At 39.0% G+C, this 24,377-nt stretch overlaps 1 protein-coding gene across 3 annotated transcripts in view; it reads right to left on the bottom strand.

Annotated features, from left to right (window-relative positions):
- Positions 1–16,361: 16,361 nt before the first annotated feature.
- adgrl2b.1 (adhesion G protein-coupled receptor L2b, tandem duplicate 1) overlaps positions 16,362–24,377 on the bottom strand; it is an 85,894-nt gene continuing 77,878 nt past the window's right edge. Inside the window, exons 19-22 of one of the 3 annotated variants that reach the window (XM_026207031.1) lie at positions 24,073–24,169; positions 22,124–22,252; positions 19,365–19,400; positions 18,062–18,197 (exon numbers count right to left, since the gene is read on the bottom strand). In XM_026207031.1, the coding sequence (XP_026062816.1) occupies positions 19,366–19,400; positions 22,124–22,252; positions 24,073–24,169 (261 nt within the window). In that variant the 3' untranslated portion in view covers positions 18,062–18,197; position 19,365. Of the gene's footprint in view, positions 18,198–19,364; positions 19,401–22,123; positions 22,253–24,072; positions 24,170–24,377 lie in introns of all 3 variants that reach the window. The other 2 variants (XM_026207029.1, XM_026207030.1) reach the window with 2 other exon arrangements.

Genomic DNA, 24,377 nt, shown 5'->3' with positions numbered 1-24,377 from the left:
CTGTCACAAAAAACTAGGCTCCTAGAAATGCGGTCTTTCACATGCGTTCCTGAAAGTGCGACCTCTGGTATTGCCAGGCGGCAAGGAACTCGACCGGAAGTTGAAGTCGGCCGTGTGCCGCAATTTTGTAGCAGAACTTCACTTGCGTTAGCATTCCCATTGACTCCCATTCATTTTTGGCGTCACTTTGACAGCGAATAACTTTACATCTGAGGCATTTAAAGACTCCATTTGTCCATTATTTATTTCTAAAGATACACGACAATGTATAAAGGGCTCCATTACCTTCTATGTTACATTATGGCCCAGTGGAAACAGTTTTTGTAAAAATAGGCTAACGATTGCGTCACAACCACTCGACTCTCTGTCGCATTACCGTACAGACAGGAGAAGAAGCTTGCAGGCAATTAACTTAGTATGGCGTACTGGCGTTACATTTTAAAATACTATACAAAATAATTAATCAGAATACTTACTCCTGCTCACTCACGACAAAGAACCTCCCGCTCAAGCTCGCCGTCTCTGCAAGATTAACGATGGCAGTTTGCACGCACAGCTACTAGAAGATTTACATCTGTCAGACAGGTTGCTGACGTCGTCAAGCTTAGTTTGAGTCTGCGCGTCAGAAACGCAATTGCTAAAAAACGCTAAAAATGGGCTTCACTTGTCTCAATTGAGTTCCAATGGGGTCGCTGTGTCCATTTCTTTTACTGTCTATGGGGAATTGCAGACAGATAATATGGTCGATCTGTGGAATGTGTGGTTTTGTCTTACAAATGCTACTTTTTATTATTATTATTTATTAACCACCAGATGGCGCTGTTTTTTAATACACTCAAAGCTTTGAATCTTTTCCCAAAACAGTCCCAAGGAATCCCATGGTATCATTGATTTAGTTTCATATTATATTAATCGCATGTATCATTAATTTTTTTTTTTACTTAGCACCAATACAACATATGCATTAATTAATTCATTAATTCATTAATTCATTCCAGATGTTCATTAAGACCAGATGTGAGACCAATGGCTGCTGTAAAGTGGGGAAAAGACATTGCTAGTGTTCGGTCTTATTATCTAAGGATTTACTTATTTAACTTTACTTGTTCATACATCCTCTTGTTTTAGATTGACTGTTCAGTGTCATGATAGTGCATTTCTAGTCCAATCACTAGATGTCAGTAGCTGCACACTCATCTGTAAACTGAAGTGTAGAATGTTAGTTTTTGCATTATCAATATATTTTTGACATCTTCATGACATCTTGAAGGTGTTCAAGAGAGTGGTCCACTTGCCAGATCCAGATGAACTGGTGGAAATTGTTTGTTACAGGGTTTGCCAATCTTGCTGACTTCCCAGCTTTCTGCCATGTTGCCGGCACCATTGATGGGACCCACATTAGAATTAAGCCTCCTGCTGAGAACAAGGAGGATTATTTCAACAGAAAGCTATTCCACTCACTCTAACTTCAAGTCATCTGCGACCACAAATTCCTCTTTTTAAATGTCTTTTTTTTTTTTGCTGGGTTTCCTGGTGCGGTGCATGATGCCAGAGTGCTAAGGTGAAGCACCATTCATGTGCAGCTGCTATACCCGCCTCCAGGTTGGTGCATTATTGGAGATGGAGGTTATCCCTGCTTGTCTGCTCCCAAATGCCTAATGATCCCCTTCAGGGAACCTGTTCAACATGTGGTCCAGGCCAGACACAAAAGAAAACTGAGCAAAGCAAGGTGTATTGTAGAAATATCTATTTGAAAGATAAAAACAAGATGATGTTCCATCTTTCCCAAGGCACTTGATGTAAAAGCAGAGATGCACTGCACTCAACTTTTATTAAAACTAAAAAGTGAAAATGAACTGAAAAAATACATTTCACATTTGTACACACCTTTTGCTCTTAGGTGAAGGTTGTCTTTACTCCGGTGGTTATCCTCTGTTGTGCTTTCTTGCACAATCTTTGCCTCACAAATGGGGACATCATGGAGCCTGATGTGGTCAATGCAGAACAGAATAGAATGCCCTTCATGTCAATGTTGATGCCATCCAACTTAATGATCCAGCAATCCAGCAGAATCCTGGGGAAAACCTCTTTAGTCGCTTTAGCAAATGCAGTATCTGCCCCAAATGCTGCCATTCCCTGCACTACTGGAACATAATTATAATGCATGAATGAATGTTGAAACAAACACAAATAGTTATGCACAAATAAAAAGCATTTAAATAAAAGCTGCAAAATGCACTAAGAGGACAATAAAATAGAAAACATAAATAACATTAACATAACTTTTTGAGAAATGACTCCAAAATTAAAAGAAGCCTGTCCTCTCTCACCTGTTGTTCCCTGACTCTCCTCTTCTCTCTCTGTGCTCTGTCTCCCTCCTCTCTTCCCATGCTTTCCATTCCCTTTCTCTCCTCTCTTCCAATTCTCTCTTCTCCCTATCCCGGTCTTCCTTTCTCCTTAACCTCTCTGTCTCTTTTCTCTTTTCTCTCTCAACTCCCTCTCTCTTCTTTCCTCTCTCTCCATATTCATTCTTCATCTCTTTATTGCATGCTTTTGAAGATATCCACCAGGTCTGTGTCCCTCTTCTTCTTCCTCTTCTGTACAGATGTGCTGGGCTCTTCATTGGGAGGGGATGTCACCAGCATACCCTGGGAAGCAGAGTCAATGATGACAGAAGGACTAATGCATGGCCTCCGTCCCAGTGCCTCATCTATTAAACTATACCACTTTCATGATGTGGCAGTGGCCTCCCCTCCCTCAGTGCTGACCCCTGTTCCAGGGGCTCTCAGGTCCTAAAACAATATAAACAAACACACACCTATCTGTATACAGTATAGTCAATATAATTCAGAATATGTAATAGGGATTTACTTTAAACTTCTGTTTAAGATTTTCCCACTTCCTCTTTACCTTGGTGGAATTTCACCTTTCCCTCCATTCCATGCTCAATGACATATTGTCTAATATATGCAAACAGAAAAGTATTTTAAAGAACAATTTTTATATGAGTAAACAATACAAAACTAAAGCAAACAACAAGGAAACTTACTCAAATCCTTTTTGGGCTGCGTTGCGGCGCCCTGTAAATAGTGCATCATTTTTTGCATGCCATTTTATTATTTATTATTTTTTCAGTGTTGTCATCTGTCCCTGAGAATGAAATATTACTTATAATTATAATAATTATGTATAAGGCCTTATAAATATATTCATGAGATCATACAATGTGTTATATAAAGTGCACTACAATACTTAATTAATAAATTCAATTACTTTAATATAATGCATTATATAGGCTATAATGGCCTATTGAATACTTACTGTAATGATATAACCTTTGTAATCATCGGGAAGAAGGAGGCGGGAACCGGCAGACAATCAAAACATTTTAATAATGCAAACATAAACACAAAACAGCTCACCAGCCGCTCACGGACGACTGGTGCGCACAAAATATAAAGCAAACACATAAAATATGGCCCAGGCCTGGTCCTCTCTCGTCCTTCACTATAGTCGCTCCAGTTTTATATCCTTCCATCTCCTATGTGGGACTCGATACGGGCGGTGGGGCGCAGGTGCAGCTCATCTCTAATCACCACACCTGGCCTCACTCCTCGTTCCCACGCCTCTCGGCCCCGCCCCACTTGCCACATACCCCCATCGCCCCTCGCAGGCCGGGGGGTACTGCCGAGACTGCGCTCTACTCCCCCCCCCCCTTCCCTCCGGGGGGGACCGCTCACGGGGACCTGCGGGAACCTGGGGGTAGGACAGACGAGGCGAGAGAAAAGGAGATGGAAGGAGGAGCGACAGAGACAAGAGAGGGAAGAGAGAAAACTAATTCCGGTTCCCAGACGGACTGCTGCTCGGCCCTCCACCAGCTGGGTGATCTCCTCAGCGGTGCCTGGCGGTGGCACTAGACGGCCCTCGGCGGATGTCACGACACTCCTCCGCCGCCCGATGGATGGTGACGGCTCCTCCGATTTTGGGCAGCGGCAGGAGTCCCCCGTTCCCTGCCCCTCCGGATTCCATCGCGGAGGCAGCAGGCTCCGGCCCCCTGGCGAACGGCGCCGACTCCTCCGCTCCCTCATGGACGGCAGCCGCCCCTCCATATCGTGGGCGGCCAGCAGCGAGCTCGCCCGTCTCCGGCAAATCGCTCCAGCCCACCGCCTCGAGCGTCCATGGCGGCACATACCTCGCCAGCTCGAGGGCACCGCGTATTCACCACAGCGGCGAGGGATCTTCAGCAGCGTGTCCCTCCTTCTCCCGGGCTTCGGCACCACTGTAATAATATTAACTTCCTAATCATCCGGAAGAAGGAGGCAGGAACCGGCGCACAATCAAAAAACACTTTAATATTCAAAATAAACACAAAACAGCGCACCAGCCCCTCACGGACGACTGGTGCGCGCAAATAAAAACCAAAACATAAAATAATGTCCCAGGCCTGGTCCTCTCCCATCCTTCACTATAGTCGCTCCAGTTTTATATCCTTCCATCTCCTACGTGGGACTCGATACCGGCGGTGGGGCGCAGGTGCAGCTCATCTCTAATCACTACACCTGGCCTCACTCCTCGTTCCCACGCCTCTCGGCCCTGCCCCACTCGCCACACTTACTAACTAGCCTAACCCACAATTGTCACTACTGATGTACTGTTTCAAATCTTATTGTTGGTTTATCTCAATGTAGTCAGCTTTTTTTTGGTCATACATGTTTAATCACGTTATTTCCCTTGACAAAATGTGCAACTTACACTGAAATTACTGTAATTATTTTTAAACAAAACAAATTCAATATAATTTAAACATTGTGTTATTTTTTTCAAACATATATTGCAAAAATGTCATTGCAGATATTCTTTACAATGTAAACGTATAAAGCTCAATTATAGCCTAAAGTTAATTTAACAAATAAGCACAAATCAAGTTTAACAAATAAGCATTGATCCTCACAAACTTGTGCTAATGTGCTACTCGTAATCATCATCTATGAAAACTTGAATATAATTTAATTTTAAATAAATTCTTCCCCTCCTGCCTGAGTATCACTGTTTTGCTGATTCTGGCAAATATAGTAGGTCATCCGGGTATTCCATGCATACAGAAAATTTGCTCAAGGGACTGGTCAGGGGTGCGGTCTTGGGCAGGGGAGCGGCCAGGGGTGTTGTCTTGGTCAGGGGAGTGGTCAAGGGACTGGTCAGGGGTGCGGTCTTGGGCAGGGGAGCTGCCAGGGGTGTTGTCTTGGTCAGGGGAGTGGTCAAGGGACTGGTCAGGGGAACGGTCTTAGGCAGGGGAGCGGCCAAGGATGCGGTCTTGGGCAGGGGAGTGGTCAAGGGACTGGTCAGGGGAGCGGTCTTGGGCAGGGGAGCGGCCAGGGGTGCGGTGCAACAAAAATGCAACTACCCTCTTGTTTTGCCACGGGACAACAAGTGTGAGTAAATTTTCTGTTGTCTTTATAGGACAGTAATATGAAAAGCATGCAAAGTAAATATCTTTTGAAACCGCTTGAATTTGAATATCACATAACTGCAACTAATGTTACTGCTATAGACATGTCTATTGGTACAATGTTTTACAAAACTAAACATGCTACATCGTTTTCAAATGCCTCTGTTTCTACAGTCCATACTACAATGGGAAAACAGCATCCCAAATTTATCTGCTCTGGAGGCCTTTTAAAAGGCTGGAAGGCCAAAACGTGAGGAAAATATGCTTTTCCAACAGGAATGTATTAATGCGGACAAGGCTTGGGCAATTGTCAAATCAGGCAACAATTGCTAAGCTGGCAGCACAGTAGGCTACCCAGACATTTTTAGCTTGCCTCATCAAATGTTACTAACCCTTCTACTTTCCCAAAACCAACAACTACTGCAGCCGAAGCAAGCACGAATCTACTTTTAAAGTGAAAGTGAAGTGAAGTGACATTCAGCCAAGTATGGTGACCCATACTCAGAATTTGTGCTCTGCATTTAACCCATCCGAAATGCACACACACAGAGCAGTGAACACACACACGCACACTGTGAGCACACACCCGGAGCAGTGGGCAGCCATTTATGCTGCGGCGCCCGGGGAGCAGTTGGGGGTTAGATGCCTTGCTCAAGGGCACCTAAGTCGTGGTATTGAAGGTGGAGAGAGAGCTGTTCATGCACTACCCCCACCTACAATTCCGTCCGGCCCGAGACTAGAACTCACAACCCTTCGATTGGGAGTCGAACCCTCTAACCATTAGGCCACAACTTTTTACTTGCAACACTGGCCTGCACATCCCAGTATTTCCATCCTGTTCTTTCTAACACCCTTTTTCTTTTCAGTGTCCTCCAGCTCACATAGCAGACATTAGCATTAGACTGCCTCGGCTACACAGGTTCTTCAAGACATAACACACCCCAGCCCCTTCCCACGACTCACAGCCACAGCAGCTGAAGCAAATGTGAGGCCGCCTCCATTCGTAAACGTGCTCACAACTCTTCCGCTCCCTCATGCTACTAACCATTTTTCTGTTCAGTGGCCTCCAGCTCCAGATTTTGTCAGAAAGCAGAGGGCACCAAGACCTATTAGTGGTCAGATTGATTATATATCAGAAAAGTTCACAGAACCCTCTTCAGCCAACCCCTCTAACGCCAGCCCATCCCCATCCACTCAAACTCGTTATCTACCATAGTTAACTCTCCTAACATCCCTGTACCTATCTATAACGGTCCATCCTCACTCCAGCCATCCCAGCAGTGCCTGCCCCCGCAGGAGCCTTTTCCCATATTTCCTCTCTGCCACACCATTGTCCGCTCCCGCAGGAGCCTTTACTGTATCTCCCCACTGCCGCAGCAGTGTCCGCTCCCACAGGAGCCAAAAAAAAAAACAACAACTCTGATTCATCTATACTTTATAACAAAACTATAGCTTAGTTCATTAAATAAAGGTGGACCAAGAAAGGAAAAGCCACTACATGTAAAATTTTTAATGTCCATTCTCCAATTCAACCTCATCAGGCTCGCTTTTCTTATGTCCAACTCCGGAGCGCTCAGTCTAAATTCACGCTGGACCCATTCTTCATCAACGACTTTGGTAAAAAAAAAAACTTAACTGATCCTTGCTCAATCAGGCCTACCCGCAGAAAATTTTCCAGCCCCTCATTTCGCATCGGGGCAGCAACTTCAGCAGCTCAAAAAAGGCCACTCACAAAATCAGATAGAGACCCTCGGTTGTTGGTCATCAGACATTTTTATAAAACTACCTCAGTATGATCAACTCCAAAAATCATGTTGTTTACTTGATTAATGGGAAGCTCTCCTTCCCAATACAGTCAGTTATCGCAGTAATATAGTTATCAGTTATGTAAGGGCCCTTCAGCCGTCGTTACAAGTCTCCTCACCTATTCAGCATAGGACAGGCATCTCCCTTCCTTTGCAGCAGGGCATTGGCTCCCTTCAGTCGCAGTGTGAGCCTTTCGTCTGTCATTGAGTTGCGCTGCGTGCTCAGTGGCAGACGGGGTTATCCCTCCCGGTGCAGCAGAGCCACAGGCCCCCTTCGGTTGTAGTGACATCCCTCCATCCGATGCATAAAATCACGCCTCATATCCTTTCACAAGGGGGACTCTCCCTTCCAGATGTAAGGTGATGTAAGGGTAAACTTGTGAAAAGCAGTTTTATTAACAAAGTTAGGGAGGAGCACGAACAGATAATCAATCCAATTTGGCACAGGTGCATCTCGTTTAGTTAATCATCTTAACCAGCACACAATCGTATATATATCCAGTCTTCCTACCTCCTGTCCCACAGTTTTTCGGCATCCCTTCTCCACCCCAACTCCTCACTTCTAATCTATTTATCCCAAATTGGGGATAAATGATGCAACACATTTTATTTTAATCAGGTTTAAGTTATTAAATTATTTCATTTGCGCAACCATATATTTGCTGTAGCAATCAAAATTTGAGCAAAGAACATTATAAACAATTATGCAACAATTATGCAATCTTTTAAAGTTTAACTATTGAGTGAAGCAGAATTCCATAGATGTTAAATTACCATGTCGCATATCATGTGACATTTTATTTAATGTGACAGAAAAAAAGTAACATAAGACCAAAGATGGTTATTCTTTAACTACAAGTAGATAAGGCTACATTTGGTAATTAGTGAAAAGTGAAAGTAATGTCATCAGAGTGATTTTATTTGAAAAGATTTTTGTTTAACAATAACACTAGTGTTAATAACACAGGGGGCCACTACTTTCACTACATTTTTGTATTTGTTTATAATTTTCAGTTCAGTTTTATTTGTGTAGCACTTTTTAGGATACAAATTGCAAAGCAACTTTATAGAAAATTAAGTTCCTACAATATTTAGTAGTAGCTTATCAGTGGTGACTCAGAACTCAGTTCATGTACATATGGCAGAAATGCATGGAAAAATCCATTGAAGATTTAATCAGCTAGACAACGAGCACTTAACAGCAATTATAATGATACAATCAAACTTGTAGCAATATTTGGAAATTCTGTATTTTGTTTCAGGGTTGGCATCATCTGAGGTCCTCTGAGGGGTTGGCATCATCTCTTCTCAAGTGTTCTGGATCCAAACTAAAGCTTGTGTAAATCCTGGTTACGCAAAAACAGAGGAACAAATGGAGACATAATTACCATAGCTGCTGTTCTAACAAAGCTAAATTAATTCGTTTAATTCAAGCTGAAGAATAATAATGCACATCTGATCAGATATTACTGCAGTCCAAGATTGAGATGCATAATTTGAATGCTTGGCCGAAGAGATGTCTTTAATCTAGATTTAAACTGAGATTGTGTGTCTGAATACTGAACATTATCAGAAAGACTATTCCAGAGTTTGGGAGCAAAATTCGAAAAAGCTCTACCTCCTTTAGTGGACTTGGCTATCCGAGGTACTACCAAAAGTCCAAAGTTTTGTGACCTAAGGTAGCATGATGGAATGTAGCGTGGTAGTTAGGTATGCAGGAGTTGAACCAATAAGGGTCTTATAGGTAAGTGCAAGAATTACAGATCCTCAGACACTTTGATCTTCTGAGACATAAAATAGATATACATTGCATTAATTTACATTCATCTGTTCCCACATCTCTCTGAGAGAAAATGCGGGAAAACTATGGTAGAATTAAATTGCCATCTGTTCGTCCAGTAAACATTTAGGTTAATTTCATATAAACTTCAAGAAAGGATATTTTCATGGCCACAGAAAATACTTTCATACAGTATTAATGCATTAGAGCGTGAAGCAAAATCGGAATCGTAAAGTTACATTGTTTTTTATGGCCGAAACAGAAACACATGTAATTTGGACAAAAGAGTTTTAATAACTAAACACTAATGCAAACAAACAAACAAACATACATACAGTACAATCAATCACTCATACAGGGGAGAGGGCAAATGAGATTGGATGGATGATAGCATCAGGAAAACCAGAAAATGAAGCTATGAAAAGAATCAGTTAACCACCTAAGCAAAACCATCATAATCTTTTTCTTCCACACTTTTCTACTTCCACTCAACTTTCTGTTAACATGCATGGATACAGCACTCTGTGAACAGCCAGCTTCTTTGTCAATGAATGTTTGTGTCTTACCCTCCTTGTGAAAGGCGTCAATGAATGTCTTCTGGACAACTGTCAGATCAGCAGTCTTCACCATGATTGTGTAGCCTAGCTAACCAAACTGAGAGACCATTTTGAAGGCTCAGGAAACCGTTGCAAGTGTTTTGAGTTCATTAGCTGATTGGCATTTCAGCATATTCTAATTTGTTGAGATAGTAAATTAGTGAGTTTTTGTTAAAAGTGAGCCAAAATCATCACAATTAAAAGAACAAAAGACTTATACTACCTCAGTATGTGTGCACTGAATTTATTTACTACAAGAGTTTCATAATTTGAGTTGAATTAATGAATTTTCCATGACATTATAATTTATTGAAATGCACCTGTTTGTTCTGTCTGCTGGAGTCTGACCTTCCTGCCTGCATCTGAATATCGTCTCAAACCCTCTTGTATTAGGAGCTGCTTCTGATTGATTTCCCAGTGTTGACTTTTGCCTAACTCTGACTTGTCTGGAGTTATCCCTGGGACTTGGTGGCCTGCCAACAGTTTTTATTCCCCCCTTGGCTTATGGTTTATGGCTCATGTCTGGTCATCCTTCCCATAGCTCAGACATACAAAGACTGCAGGATATCATTGTCACATGCAGCAAACTCATTTAAAGTTACTGTAAGTCTTTTGGCAGCTTCCTTGACAAGTTTTTGTCTTGTTTTTACATCAGCTTTTGACAGGTGCCCTGTTCTGTGAACAGTATTGTAGAGTCCCTTTGTTTCCACTTGTGGATAATGGCTTTCAAAAGAGCTGCAATAAAGAGGCTTTGGAAACATCTACAGTTTTCAAACCATCCTCCGTCAAACAATTCTTCCCAGTTTTTCTGTAATTATAATTTTATTTCTGTAATTAATAATTATTGTAACCCCCAAAAAGGGTTTTCTGTACTAAAATAACATCCATATTTTGTTGCATTGCTAACTGACAGAAAAATTTCCTTGTCTGTATATCCCTTGCCATATACTGTATAGATTAAAACACCCACAACATTTCTACTCACAGAAACAAGAATAATTGCCTAGACAAAAAACAACAACAAAAAAAACAATTATACTATTTTCAGATTCTTCGTTAAGCATATTTTATTTGATCTTACCCACTATTTTTTAAACAAGATAATCCACCCTCTCCTTTCTCTTTTGTCAAAGCTTTTTACAAAATCAAAAAAAAGAAAGAAAAGAAAAAAAGAAGAATAAAAATTCCTTTACCCTTTTATTTAGTTCCCTGTAAAAAGGTCTGTATGTTCCTGATCTCCATACATCAAAAGAACTCACAGGGTAGGCTACATTTACACAACAATGACTACTAAAAACAGATATGTCTTTCCTTTGCATTTTTTTACATTTTCACATATGACAACGTTGTCCAAACGATTCATTTTCACACCTATCCACGAAAATAAACAAAAGCACTGTATTATTCATCCCAGGCTAGTAGTTGGAGATGGCACTTAGTAAAGAAACACTAGACACCTGCGCATATACTGTACATGTGAACTAAACACACTACACAGACATAAGATGTCACCGTTTCCACACAGAGATGATAACAGTATTATTTCAGAAACTTGCACTCTGAAGCCTGTATTTAAAAGTTTGCATTTTCAGCCCCCTTAAATGGTGTCGATAAGTAAATTAATGGACAAAATGCATAAAACATTTTAGTTGAATATGCGATTGTATAAACACCCCCTCACTCTCACTTCAGGACAATGATTGTTCAAAATCATTTGTCTTCTTTTGCGCTGATATCATTACATCTGTGATGTTTGAAGGTCATCTCCTCCAAACTCGGGTCACAGCAGCGACTAGAGATTTTTAAGCACTTTATCTATAATTGTTTCAGACATTGCTCCATCTAAACCCTGCATTTTCTCACCTGAAGAACTCCATGTTTGTCTTTAGGCCTTCCGCACCAAATAAGTTCCACTTTGTTGGTTTAGAAGGATCAAGTGTCAGTGCCACAGGAGTCTGATGGCTGTGAGATGAATGGCTCAGAGGATGGACCATAGATGCTTTTGAAATCTGACAGTCCATCTATATTGAATGATATCTCTAGTGTTATTCTTTCTGTTCTCTCCCTCAGGTAGTGCTGCAGCTGCTCTACTAAGTTAAAATGAACACACTCCATCCTTGACTTCACAACTGTTTTGATATGTCTTGGAGTTTGCAGTTCTGGATGCCAGAAGAGATCAGGCAGTGGTGTTGAATGGATGGCATTTAACCTCTAACAAATCATTTATTGACAGATAAATCTAGACCTTAAAGGAACAGCTCTCCTAAAAACAAAGATTATATCCTTTACTGTTGTTCCAAAGGTTTGTTTGGTTTAGTTTTGTTTCAGTGTCCAATATACCAGGGCTGTGTGTTGTAGTAGCTTGTATAAATGCAAAAACTTTGATTTAAAAGTAGTTTGTCTTTAACCGCTAGTGTAGTGTCAGGTAAAATACCCGAACTCTTAATCTTTTGATTAGATTCTCAACTAGTCTGAGGCCACTTATGAGCAACTGGCTTTGGTCCACAAACCTTGATGATGCTCTTCTGTATATACAGTTTTGGATTTGGTTTGGTTGTTAGTCATTTATCTCCATCATTACATGACACCAAATTAAGCGTGTGAAAAGCAGATCTCAGAGGAGAGGTAAGAGTAAATTATCCATCTTTATTGACTCAGAGGACGATAATTGGCTAAATTTCACAGCGTTAATCCAGTGGCCTGTCATCAAGGAAGATTTTACTGTTACAAGCCAAAATGTCTCCAATGAGACATATTCTAAAACTCAAATGTCTTTTTAAATTCAGACTACATGTCAGCATAGTGTGGGATTACAAATTTAAGAATCTGAATCTTAAGAATCCTTTATACTCATCGTTCTCCCCATTCCTCCGAGCAGGCTGATTAGTTAAGGTTCACAATATCAGTAGTGTGAACAATCTCTCTGTGGAATATCCCTTTTCTATCTCAGGCATACATTTTCATAATGGAAAATCATGAATGCTTTCATGTGAGCGCTGTTTCCTCTGCAACAGCAGCCACGCAGCTTCTACCTCATAGACATCACTCAGAAAAGAACAAAGAAAATATCTTAATATTTGCCCCACGTCTGGACATCTCCTTTCTGCTATGCAACAGTCATTTTCAGTGTTTCAGTATCGGAAGTTAAGGAAGAAACAATACTGTAGTACCTCTGAATCACAAAAAGGCCAAATGGACAAATATTCCTCACAATTCTCAGTAATAGAAGCTAAAATGCAGCTAAAATACAGGAACTGTCCTTTCAAAGGTAGGGCTGTGATAAGGAAGTTTGACTTGGTTGTACATGATAGGTTTTACTTTTAAGTTAAAGAAATTAGAAAAAGAGGATGCACTGAGGTCGATAACAGAGTTTTAACTTGCTAATCTGGATATAAACAATCAACTACAGATTTTCCCTACTTCTGCAAATGTTCTGGAGTCAATCTCAATACTGGAGCTCAACACAGAAAGCCAGATTTTCTTTTGCTGACTCAGACTTGTCATTCACCTCTATCTGAAAGCAACAATGGCGTGTCAACAGAAAGAAATTACTGGTCACTGAGTATTTAATGTCTGTTATACAATCTCTACAATAAGTCTTATACAAGAAATTTAGTGCTTTCAGGGAAAGCATTTACGAGCAAAACAGAAGAGAGCCTAAAACAGATCCTTGCTGTACTCCTTTGTGTGATGAATATTATCTTATCTTATTAGGGTTTTCAACCTCTTTGTCCATTTCTGCAAAGTAATAATTCTATTCCAGTCTCTACAACACATTTGAATACTTTGGACAATCTAATACACCATAGTAAAGATGACGACTGAACACTGTCTACAGGCTTGCATTCCAGATCATTGTGGCCTAATTTATATGCTGATGCACTGGTACACAAACCATTGATTTGCTTAGACAGACACATATTACGCCTACAGAAATGTCCTAAAACTGGAACTCTTTATAAAAATAAAAAAAGTGAGAAAACAAATGATACTAATGAAACTTCTTTATGCAAGCAACACATTTGAAGATGGAGAATAATTATATTACACACACACACACATACAAAAAAACAAAACATCAGGCTTAGAACTTCTTCAGAAATCATTCCATACTTAACAGTCCCTTGACAACAACCACCCACTGTCAAAATTGTTGTAATCAGGATGTGCATAAAACACTAACACTGTCATCATGCAAAATGGATAAGACGACAACATTGTCAGCAGTTTGCATCCAGCGGTTAATTTACCATCTGCTCCACCTGAAGGGTGATAATTACATAGAAATAGGATGAGACGGGCTGCTTTTCCGTGTAAGAATGAGGCAATATATATGCATAAAACCCAGCAAAGCTTTTCGAAGGTGTTTAAAACTTTCATTAAGCTTGGTGTTATTTCTTAAAAACATGCTGATAAAAGAGCACTGATGCTGAATGCTTGTTTATGGGTCTCTTTCATGCATACCATTCGGCTGATGTTCATATAGGTGGATTGTTTTGTTGCAGTTAGTACTATTGCATTGCTGCACACCTGGGACAAAAACGGACCATTTTTAGGGCCCTTGAAAACATGAACGTGATTGAGTTACATGACAAATGTTTAAGGGAAAAGATCCTGATTCATTAAGTCTTTTCCTTTCTTTTAAAGGAGGTGATAGAGGTCATCCTCTAAGTCTTTTGCTGCTTTGTCTTTTTAGGCATGTCTTCCTGAAAGCTTCTTTACAATGCAGACATACTCAAGTGTTTAGCACAGGGACTGTCTGTAAGACACAGTTGCCTTGGCTCAAAAGTCTTGTATAGTTTAAAGTTGTCCTGGTGGACAAATCATTACTTGTATGCATCTGACAAGCATACTTATATAACTGTATAACTGGAAAACTGTGGCATTTAAATGCTCACATCAACCCAATCACTTTATTTAACATTCACGTAAACACTATGGTCAAATTCATCAATTGGAATAATTTCATTCCAACTGAAAGAAAGGGTGTCCAACTGTCTATAGAAATGTAGCTACTGGTTCCCAACCATGTTCCTGGAGTACCCTGGAATAACTGCACATTTTGCATGCCTCCTCCATGACAACCATTTCGGGTTTTGGAGTCTCAACTAATGAACTGATGAACTGCTTGATTAAGGAAAAATGCAAAATGTGCGGTGTTGGAGAACTTCAGGAACGTGGTTGGGAACCACTGGCCTACAATGATCAGGGAATGCACTCATATCCAACTTTAGATCTGGCACAGCGTGTTGCTGTCCATTTGTGCTGTGCACAAACCAGGTCACATGAATTGTGGTACAGATTTGATCTTGCATCAGGGAGTCATGCTTGAAAAATGTAGGCTGCATCCTCAGGTGGCGTTGAGGATTTGGTGAGTGTTTGTGGAAGCACAAGTGGACTTAAGGCTTAAGAACACTTAATTGTCCACATTCCACTCCATCTTGTGCACAGTCAAGCATGCAAACCTTTTAAAGTACACTCCGCCATGAAAGGCAGACCTTTCTTTTTAAGCTCTCATTCAATGCTTTCTGCGTGGACATCAGCTGATGACAAAAATCTTGAAGCTGGAAAGGAATGTGGACAAATGAAATATACTTTTGGCTTTAGTTGTATCAGTCAAGTAAACATATTATCTGCTTTGGTTCTCTGTGAAATTCCAAGCTCCCCACAGCGGGATTTAAGCTTTGACCTAAAATGGCTTGCATTGGAGAGTCATGTGATTTCTTGGCATTTCACCCTTTGCTTCCAGGTGTTGTGAAGAAAAGTTTAACTAATCCCTCAAAAATGGAACAATTCCATTTGGAATTCTGGGGTATTCAGTCCAAAGTATCAGCTACTGACAGTGCTTCATTCCCATTTTACGTCACGGTGATAGAAGTGCAAGTTCAGCTGCATTTGGAATATGTTTGCCAAGATTTTACATATTTCCAGTAAGTATTTTTTATGGCCTGACAAAAAAAAAAATGGCTTAATGATAAAAAGCATTTGTTAAACTAAGCCCAACATGCAGGAAGGTCTTTGTTTCCCCATTTTGTTAATTTGTGGCCACAATTTTACTAAATTCCCAATTTGTGACCACAATATATTTCTTTCCTGATGTTATTTACATAACTGTTGTTAACACTAATTATAATATGGTGTCAAATATATAAGGCCTGGTTTATACATTTTAAAGCACTGCCACTTAATGTGAACAACTGGAAAAAAATACAAACAAAGTACAAAGGGGTACATAAAAGGTTAAACAAAACATTCTGATGTATCATGGCCCGAGTAGATTTAGGTTTTAGGTCACATTTATCATTATTCTGCAAATTCTTGCAGGTGCATAACACTCATTTCAATAGGAGTCAACACAATTGGTAATTTTGCATGAGGGTTTCAGTTTTCACCAACTTTTTCACTAGCACTTTATTTAACAGTGTCCATGATAGGTGATTTCAGAGAGGCTAGCAATAGCAAGCTAGATTTAAAAGCATAATATCCCACCCTCTTTAAATCTTTTCTCTTTAAATCACTCTCCAAAGCCATGCCTCTTCCAAAACATATGAAGCAGAGGCTACCCAGCGACACGATGGGAGACGCTGTCAGATTATTGTGAGAACTATAATTCCACCCATACAGTAAGTGCAAACTGTAAATTAATTAAATAGAAGGGCACCATAAAAATGAAGCATAAACAGTTTACAAATAGTTTCAAAATTTTGCTAAAACATAAAAAAAAACAATACAAATAACTATCAACAATTTATTTATATTGCAAATAATTCATCAGGCAAGTTATGAAGAGATCTTAGGTTATTTTGACATCTAGTAAAATGGTTAGGCTAGTTTGATGCTTCACTGAATGAGAATGATATATCTGCAAACAAGAAAAAATCATCACATTTATTCCATACAAAGAGTTGAATGTACATCTGCAATGACAATGGGGTCTTAAAAAAGACTGAAGTGAATATCAACAGTGTTATATCACATCCACTTTCGTTCCAACCCTTTTCATTTCATACTTCATATAATAAATTATTTAGTGCCAAATACTGAGATATGTTCTTAAGGACATCATGTTGACACGTATGAATGTTATTGATCCCTGACAAAGTCAAAGCATTTTTTTAAACATTTTTTTAAGTAAAACAAATTACATACAAGTCCAACTCACTCCAAATTTGTGCAAGACACAACTTCCGTTAAGCTAAAAAAATAAGGAAGCTCCTTTTTTGTACATTTACGTCGGCAAAATACAACTTCCATGGCAAAATCCATTGCTGAACACATTCACAAGTGGAGATGTGGTGATTACGGGTTTGAACTGGCTTTCTTTACAGCTGGTACTGCAAAATAGATTTTCTTCAGTTGTCATTCGTACAACAGTTATTTGTGCAATAGAGAAAATATAAGGCCTGAGTCTGGGATTTTAATTCATTCGTTTCATTTCCTGTATCACAGTCTTTCCAAGAAGGGAAGATTCACCTGCGAACTGGCTGGGAGAGTTTTCAAAGTCCTACAAAAAAATCAGACATTGGCATGTTTATTTATTTATATATACTGTACAAAGCTTTTGGCAGACGTAGATGATGCCAGTCTTGACACTTTCTGCTCACTTCGAGCAGTTTGATCAGTACGACAGAAGAGTTTGACCAGAGTTCTGTTACTAGAAAAACAATTCATTGTGCGGTTGACTTGCTGTCGTCTGCGGATGGGAGAAGCAAAAGAAGAAAACGGAGGAAAGAGTACATTCTTGGCTCAGAGGCTGGTGATTAGCTGCATCTGTCCATCGCTAGAGGCTTTGCCTTCGGGAATCCCGGGGTCAATGCACCCCTCGCTAGTGCCTCGGCGGCTGATCTGATAGTAGGAAAGTGGTTGAGTCCCGTCTCCCAGGTCGGGCAAACTCTTGTAGCACTGTTCCTCAGTTTCACTTTGGGCGGATGAGCAAGGAGAACCATCCTCCTGTCCACTGACAAGGTCAGGAGATTCAGAGGACTGAGAGTCTCTGAGATTGGGCATGCTTGTGTACAACGAGTCCCTGTTATTCGGCGAGGGTGCGTCGTCCAACTCTTTTGCGCTTTCCTTATCTTCTTCTACCTTTTTGCTGGCCTTCTGAGCACTGTAAAGGAGTGAGTGAGTTCGTTGGGGCAAAAGCGGGGCCTCGAGGGCCTCCCGGTCGTTGGGGTGGAGGAGAAGCAGCTCCAGCGCCGGGTGGCTGGAAGAAGGCGGCAAAGCGGAGGTGTCGGAAACGGTGGCAGCATCTTCACTCCGGTTTCTATTCCCGACACCTTCGTTCAAGGTCTCCTGCAGATCCCGGTGGCTGCTGTCGGACGCTGGTTGGCTTTTTGAGCTGGACTGACTTTGCTGTGGCCGGCGAGGCCTCAGGTTGTTGTGAACCAGCTCAGAGATGATCATCTTCTCAAAGTCAGGGTCATCCAGACGCAGAGCGTCAGCAGGCGGGCAGCACAACGCGGGGTCTTCGTAGTCGTCCTCTTGCTGTGAGTAGCTGTTGTTGAAGTTGTCGTTGAGAGGGAGCGTGTCCATGGTGCTGATATCACGGCTGTGGGTTAGTGAGTTCTGGCCTGAAATAATAACAAAAATTTAATTGTTGGAAACTGTAAGTGGTATACTAGGTATGTGTTACTATTAAGGACACGGGATTTCTCATCACACTCATTACATGCCAAAATGCCAACTAAAAATAATGTATTAAAACTAGGGCTGTCGATTGAATGTGTTAATTTGGTGTGATTAGTTATGGGAAAATTATGTTAAAATTAGTTCTAATCTGTACTGTTATCTTTCATTTCAAGATAAGAGCGAAAAAAATGCCCTGTATGGTTTTGTCATCTTGTATCATATGATATAGTTTAGTAATATAACATGAGAATTTTGAATGTGATACTGATTATATACAGTAGTTCAATAAAACAAGTTAAGTGTTTCATTTTAGATACAATATTGTCTGTTTTACTCAATTTCATTCTTTCAAACAAAGAGCAGTGTTTCGTTACTGAATGAATCCTGAACGAATCGAGTGAGCCAATGTTTCAATGACCCGTTCATCATATTTTAGTAAATCAGTTTTTTTTTCTTTTACAAATCAGATGAATGATTGAGTAAATTAACTCGCTCATTAAGAGAGTGACTTGCTGTCACCTACTGGTGTTTAAGCAAAAATCATTTAAATATTTATAATAAAAAAAATACTTAATTATTATCATTATTTATGCAATGCTGAATCAAAAGCAATTTTTTTTGCAATGTTTATTCAATGTTTTATTCATCTAACACAACAATGACTTTAAATGATTTTTGGAGGGTAATTTCTCAGCCAAAATTGATGTGCGAATAACTTGTGATTAATTGGATCTATTAATCGACGTGTCATGAAGCTAATTAGATAAAGAATTATACTTGGTTGACAGCCCTAATTAAAACCTAAAATATTAAATTAAAAGAGTAGAGATGCATGTTGCTAAACAGATAATGTTCAAACAAAATATTCAACGTTTCATAAACTGATGTTTTCAACAGTAATAGCAACAACAAAGCAACCCAAGATCCTCTTGCAAAAACACAAAACAATAAGCATTCTTTTTTTTTTTTTAAAGAAAAAGCATGAGCATAAACACAAAACATGCTGTAAATGTCTGCATTGAACACAACAGAGATGAAAGCGTGTTTATGGAGCACACAGATGCCAGTCCACAGATCACATAGCGAAGGCGAAGAGTGCAAACACTCACATCATGTGTGTCTGCTCAGGCTAGCTGACCTGAGAACTGCCCATGAGCCAAAACAAAAAGAGTGAAACAACGGCTTTTTAAAAAATTGCAGCAAAGACAGAAAAGTGAGAAATCACCAAGCTTACAAACTCCAAAGGTCTGAATTCAGTCCATCGAGATTTCACTCACAATTTGAACAAAGAAATAACACGAATAAAGAAATATGCAAGACTTTTTAAATGTTCCATGCTTGAAAGGCTGAAAGTCATTTTCCCCATAAATTAAAGTTAAGGAAAAACTAGTCTCTTTTTCAGTTAACGTATTTTCCGGACTATAAGTCGCACTTTTTTTCATAGTTTAGCTGGTCCTGCGACTTATAGTCAGGTGCGACTTACTTATCAAAATTAATTTGACATGAACCAAGAGAAATGAACCAAGAGAAATGAACCAAGAGAAAACATTACCGTCTACAGCCACCAGAGGGCGCTCTATGCTGCTCAGTTCTACTGTTGTCTACACTGAAGACATAGGGCTCCCTCTCGTGGCTGTAGACGGTAATGTTTTCTCTTGGTTCTAAATAAATGCGACTTATAGTCCAGTGCGACTTATATATGTTTTTTTCCTCATCATGACGTATTTTTGGACTGGTGCGACTCATACTCAGGTGCGACTTATAGTCAGAAAAATACGGTAATAAGTTAAAATTACAAGTTGGCACGAATTGACGCTAAATTGTAATATGACTATTATCATCTCCCTATATGTTTATTATTATGACAGACTGAAATTCCCTTTAAATTTTTAGGTCCAATCACCAATGTTTTTTTTTCTTGCACATCCCTACTTTTTGCATCTTCCCAATTCAAATTATATTCAAATAAAGCTTTTTAAATCAAATTTTCTGTGAGCGAATCAGAAGGCTGAATGCAGGATATGGCAGGAGTATCAGGTTTAGCACGCCATCTTTAAAATAAATAAATATTAGTTACACTTCATTCTGACAGTCCACTTTAGACATTCCACTAACTATAAAGTAACGTGGTGCAGCTAAATATCAACTAACCATTTTAGTACTCTCATTAGAGTATTAGTAGACTGTAGGGTTAGAAGAATAAGTTGACGTTCTTCCAAAGTTACTTACAGTGGAGTCAGTAGAATGTGTTTTGGGGAGCATCAAAACTACTTATACTCTAAGGATTGCTAGTTGACATGTAGTTGCAAAGTTACTTATAGTTCCTAAAATGTCTAAAGTGGACTATCAAAATAAAGTGCTACCTAATTATTTTCTGCAGGCCTACAGTATATGAATGCATAAACATCTCGAATCATAATTACAAAGCAGTATGAAACAGCAGTATTTCGTGACTGATAACAAAAAACTGGTGACAGAACTGAAAGTGTGGAAAATCATCACAAATTTAATGAACTGCTGTTTCATGTGGAGCATAGGATGGATTTAAAGTTGTGTAGTTTGAAATAAACATGAGGGATGTGAAAAACACGTCTGTGTTCTGCTGTGAAACAGGCATCAAAGAGTTGAACGGGAGGAGAGTGGGACCGAGGGGAGAAACGAAGGACAAAAATAAAGCAATCAACCATAAAACATCATCTCAGCCCAGATGATTTGCATCTGTTTATGCGCTGGCGAGGGGTTTCATCCAATCAGGTACTGTCTGGACTGGAGAAGCAGACCGAATGCGGTCGGACAAGCTAGAAAGCAGGAATTCTGGGAGAAAAGCCAGGCCAGATCTTTGATTGCTCAACGTTGCAAATGTACAAAAGCTTTTCCTGCTGTTGTTTGTCTAGAGCGGAGGTCTCAGTCTGAGCGAGCTGTTCAATTCTTTTGTTCACTTCTGCTTCAAGCATCAGTCAGCGCTGAGACAATACACTTCACTGCCACAATAAATCAAATATTTCAATAAAACTCCTACTTTCCTTTACAGCCAAAACATGTGTCCATATGCCTGTAAACAGCACTGAAACTGTCAGCGTTTCTATGCTATTTGAGAGACTGACAGTTATGAACACAGTGATTATTCAATTGATTTCATTAAATGATGTGCATTTTACGTACATAAATAAATACATATATAAATTCAGGTCTCCTTACTCTATAGAAACTATAATCACCATGCACTTGTTTTATGCTTAAATTGCTTAAAATGTTGGTTGTTTCCTTATAAAACAAAGATTATTGGAGAACGTTTTACAAGAGCATGCTATCTCAGTCTTTTTCCTTTGAAATTTCACATTTAATGTGTTGCTTGGTGTTTCACTTTCAAATTCTGAGTGAAAATAATTACTACTCCACTCTTTTTCAGTGTATGCTCTTATTCATATTATGAAAATGCATGGTGACCGCTGACTGTTCCCCTGAAATTTGGGACAGTTTATTAAAATATGTATATTAAACTGAGATTAGGGTTAGGGTTATGCATCTCGTGTCCGCAGATAAATAAATAAACAAATAAATAAATAATAATGCTTCAATGAATGAATGACCAAAGTTATATTGTTAACACTTAAGGCTGTATTAAGTGACAACTTGGATATTTGTGTTATCTCAAGGTATTATCATCTATATTTTTTTTAATTAAAAAGGTAAATTAATCATTTGGAGGTAATGGTATAAAAAGCAAGCTCAAAGGGAGAAGGGCTGCAGTGATTTGATTACAGATTCTCTGTAAACTGCAGTCCTGTGTTCATCATGCTGTGAAAAAGCCTGGATATTTCCAGCCCACATTTCCAAACGCCAGAAAGAGACCTGCCCCATAAAGCACCTGGAGAGCGGAAAGCTGGAGGAGAAGGGGTGTTGCAGACGATGGTTTCGGCGAGAAGGTTGTTATAGCGGTTGTTAGTGTCGTGAGGCCTGAGGAGAGGGTTAGTTAGCAGATAGTTGCCACTCATTCCTGTTGAACACAAAAAGAGAGGAGAATGAGTTTAGAAAAACAGAGCAGAAGACAGAATTCCATCTGGTGCGATGCGATGTTAAAGTGACTCAGATGACATTGCTATGCGTGTGAAAAGACGCTCTGAGTGGACAGAAGAACAAAATGTTGACCGATCACATATTTCAGATATGTGAACAGAATGGCCCACCAAGCAAATGTTTTACTTGGACACAAAAATATATCTAATCTCACAAGAACTTATAAGATGTTTCGACTTTCAGACACTAATATTTATAAATATGACTCAATTTACAGCATGCATCTTTCCCAATGCCAGATCACAGCTAAATCTTTTCAAAATATACACACAAAAAAGGACATCATCAGCAACAATTGTGCAAAGCCTAATTTTTTTTTTTTCATTTTTAAAAAGCATCCTGATCGCTCTCTAACCTAAGACAAAGATCAGTTTTTTGCATTTGTTTAGGTGTAAAATCTATATTTTCTTGGTGTTTATATTTGTTTGTATATGTGCACTTTTCACAGATGCATGCATACAGTTCATATATGCTTTTTACATATTGTATGCATGCATGTACGCTGATAAATTTAAACACAATTGCTTATTTACTTTTTTTGGATGTAATTATATAAATTACTCTGTTAATTTTGTTTTCTTTATAATATTGTGAAACTGTTTAGGTGGAGGCTTTTAACAAAGTCCTTTTTTTTTTTTTGCATTCTTACATGCATTTTTAGATTTAAACTGCCAAATAAAAAGAAAGAATGAAAATAAAGGATTTTATATAGAGTCCTAATGAAAAAAGACCAAAAAAGCTGAAAATGAAAGAAGAAATATCCCATTATGCATTTGAAGCCACATGTTCTATTGCTGCTTTGTGCTTCTCTATAAGAGTTTAAACCTGTATATAATGTGTGATGGAGGAAACCTAAAAAATAAATGCAGTGCTATATATATATATATATATATATATATATATATATATATATATATATATATATATATATATATATATATATATATATATATATATATATATATATATATATATATATATATATTATAGTTTGATAAAATGTACATAAAACTGTACATCAAGTAAAAAAAAAGGAGACATTGGTACACCAAATATATCTTCATTACTTCGTGTCTCTAGAAACAAAACAAAAAAAAAAGAACAAAATACGTTTTGATGCAATCAAGTGTTAACTTTTCAAATAATCAATGGCAGCTACGAGCACTGGTCACTTTGAGTTTTTTGTGCTTAATAAAAAGTCTGCAAATTAACTAATTAAATTAATATTTTATTTAAAAAATAAAGGCATTTACACTTATTTGTCTAAGACAATGCAATCTCGCTGTGGATCTATATAAAATACTTGTACTTGCATTCATATTATATTAGATTCAGCTTATTTTCTATCTCTCCGGATGCAAGTCTGTGTCAACCGGTCATAGTTTCTTACTAATCTCTTACAGTAAAGTGTAAATGTGTCCATTATAATTGTTCCATCCTCAGCTAAGCACTGAATTAATTCCCTGTGAACTAAACTAACCACAAAACTCACAAGATTCAATCTGGTGACACAGTAAGTTTATACTGATTTGTTTGAATTCGTCAAATTGAAACAGTTCCTGAGTTTTTTTTAAATGCACTTTGTGACCGCTGGCTGCATTCACCAACCAACTATTAAAGAAATAAACAAAATTAAAAATATAATAATGAATGCATTCCAAAGCAAACAGAATTTGTTACTATTTACGCTCATTTAAATGAAGACAGAAGGAGAAGGAGAGCCCAGGCTTCATCTGTTACCTTGGTTCAGAGTGGAAGTGCTGTTGATATCTCCGGAGATGAAGGATGACTCTGATTGTTTCCTCACAGTGTCGTTCCACATGCTCCTGATGCGGCTCTGCAGCGACACAGAGACACGCTCGCTGATTAATGCGGCTAATATTCACGCAAACAGCTCTTCAGTGTATAACAGGACTGAAAAACCCATCTAAACAACACATTGTGAAGATTTCATCTCCTGCAGCTTCCCAAACCCCTCACCATAATCACAATAACAATCATTTTGCAAGCAAACAGACATGCATTTTTAAGACACCTAATCGATT

This window comes from Carassius auratus, chromosome 27 (genome assembly GCF_003368295.1).
Source record: "Carassius auratus strain Wakin chromosome 27, ASM336829v1, whole genome shotgun sequence".
NCBI classification, from domain to species: Eukaryota; Metazoa; Chordata; class Actinopteri; order Cypriniformes; family Cyprinidae; genus Carassius; species Carassius auratus.
This window is presented reverse-complemented; position numbering and strand designations above follow the sequence as displayed.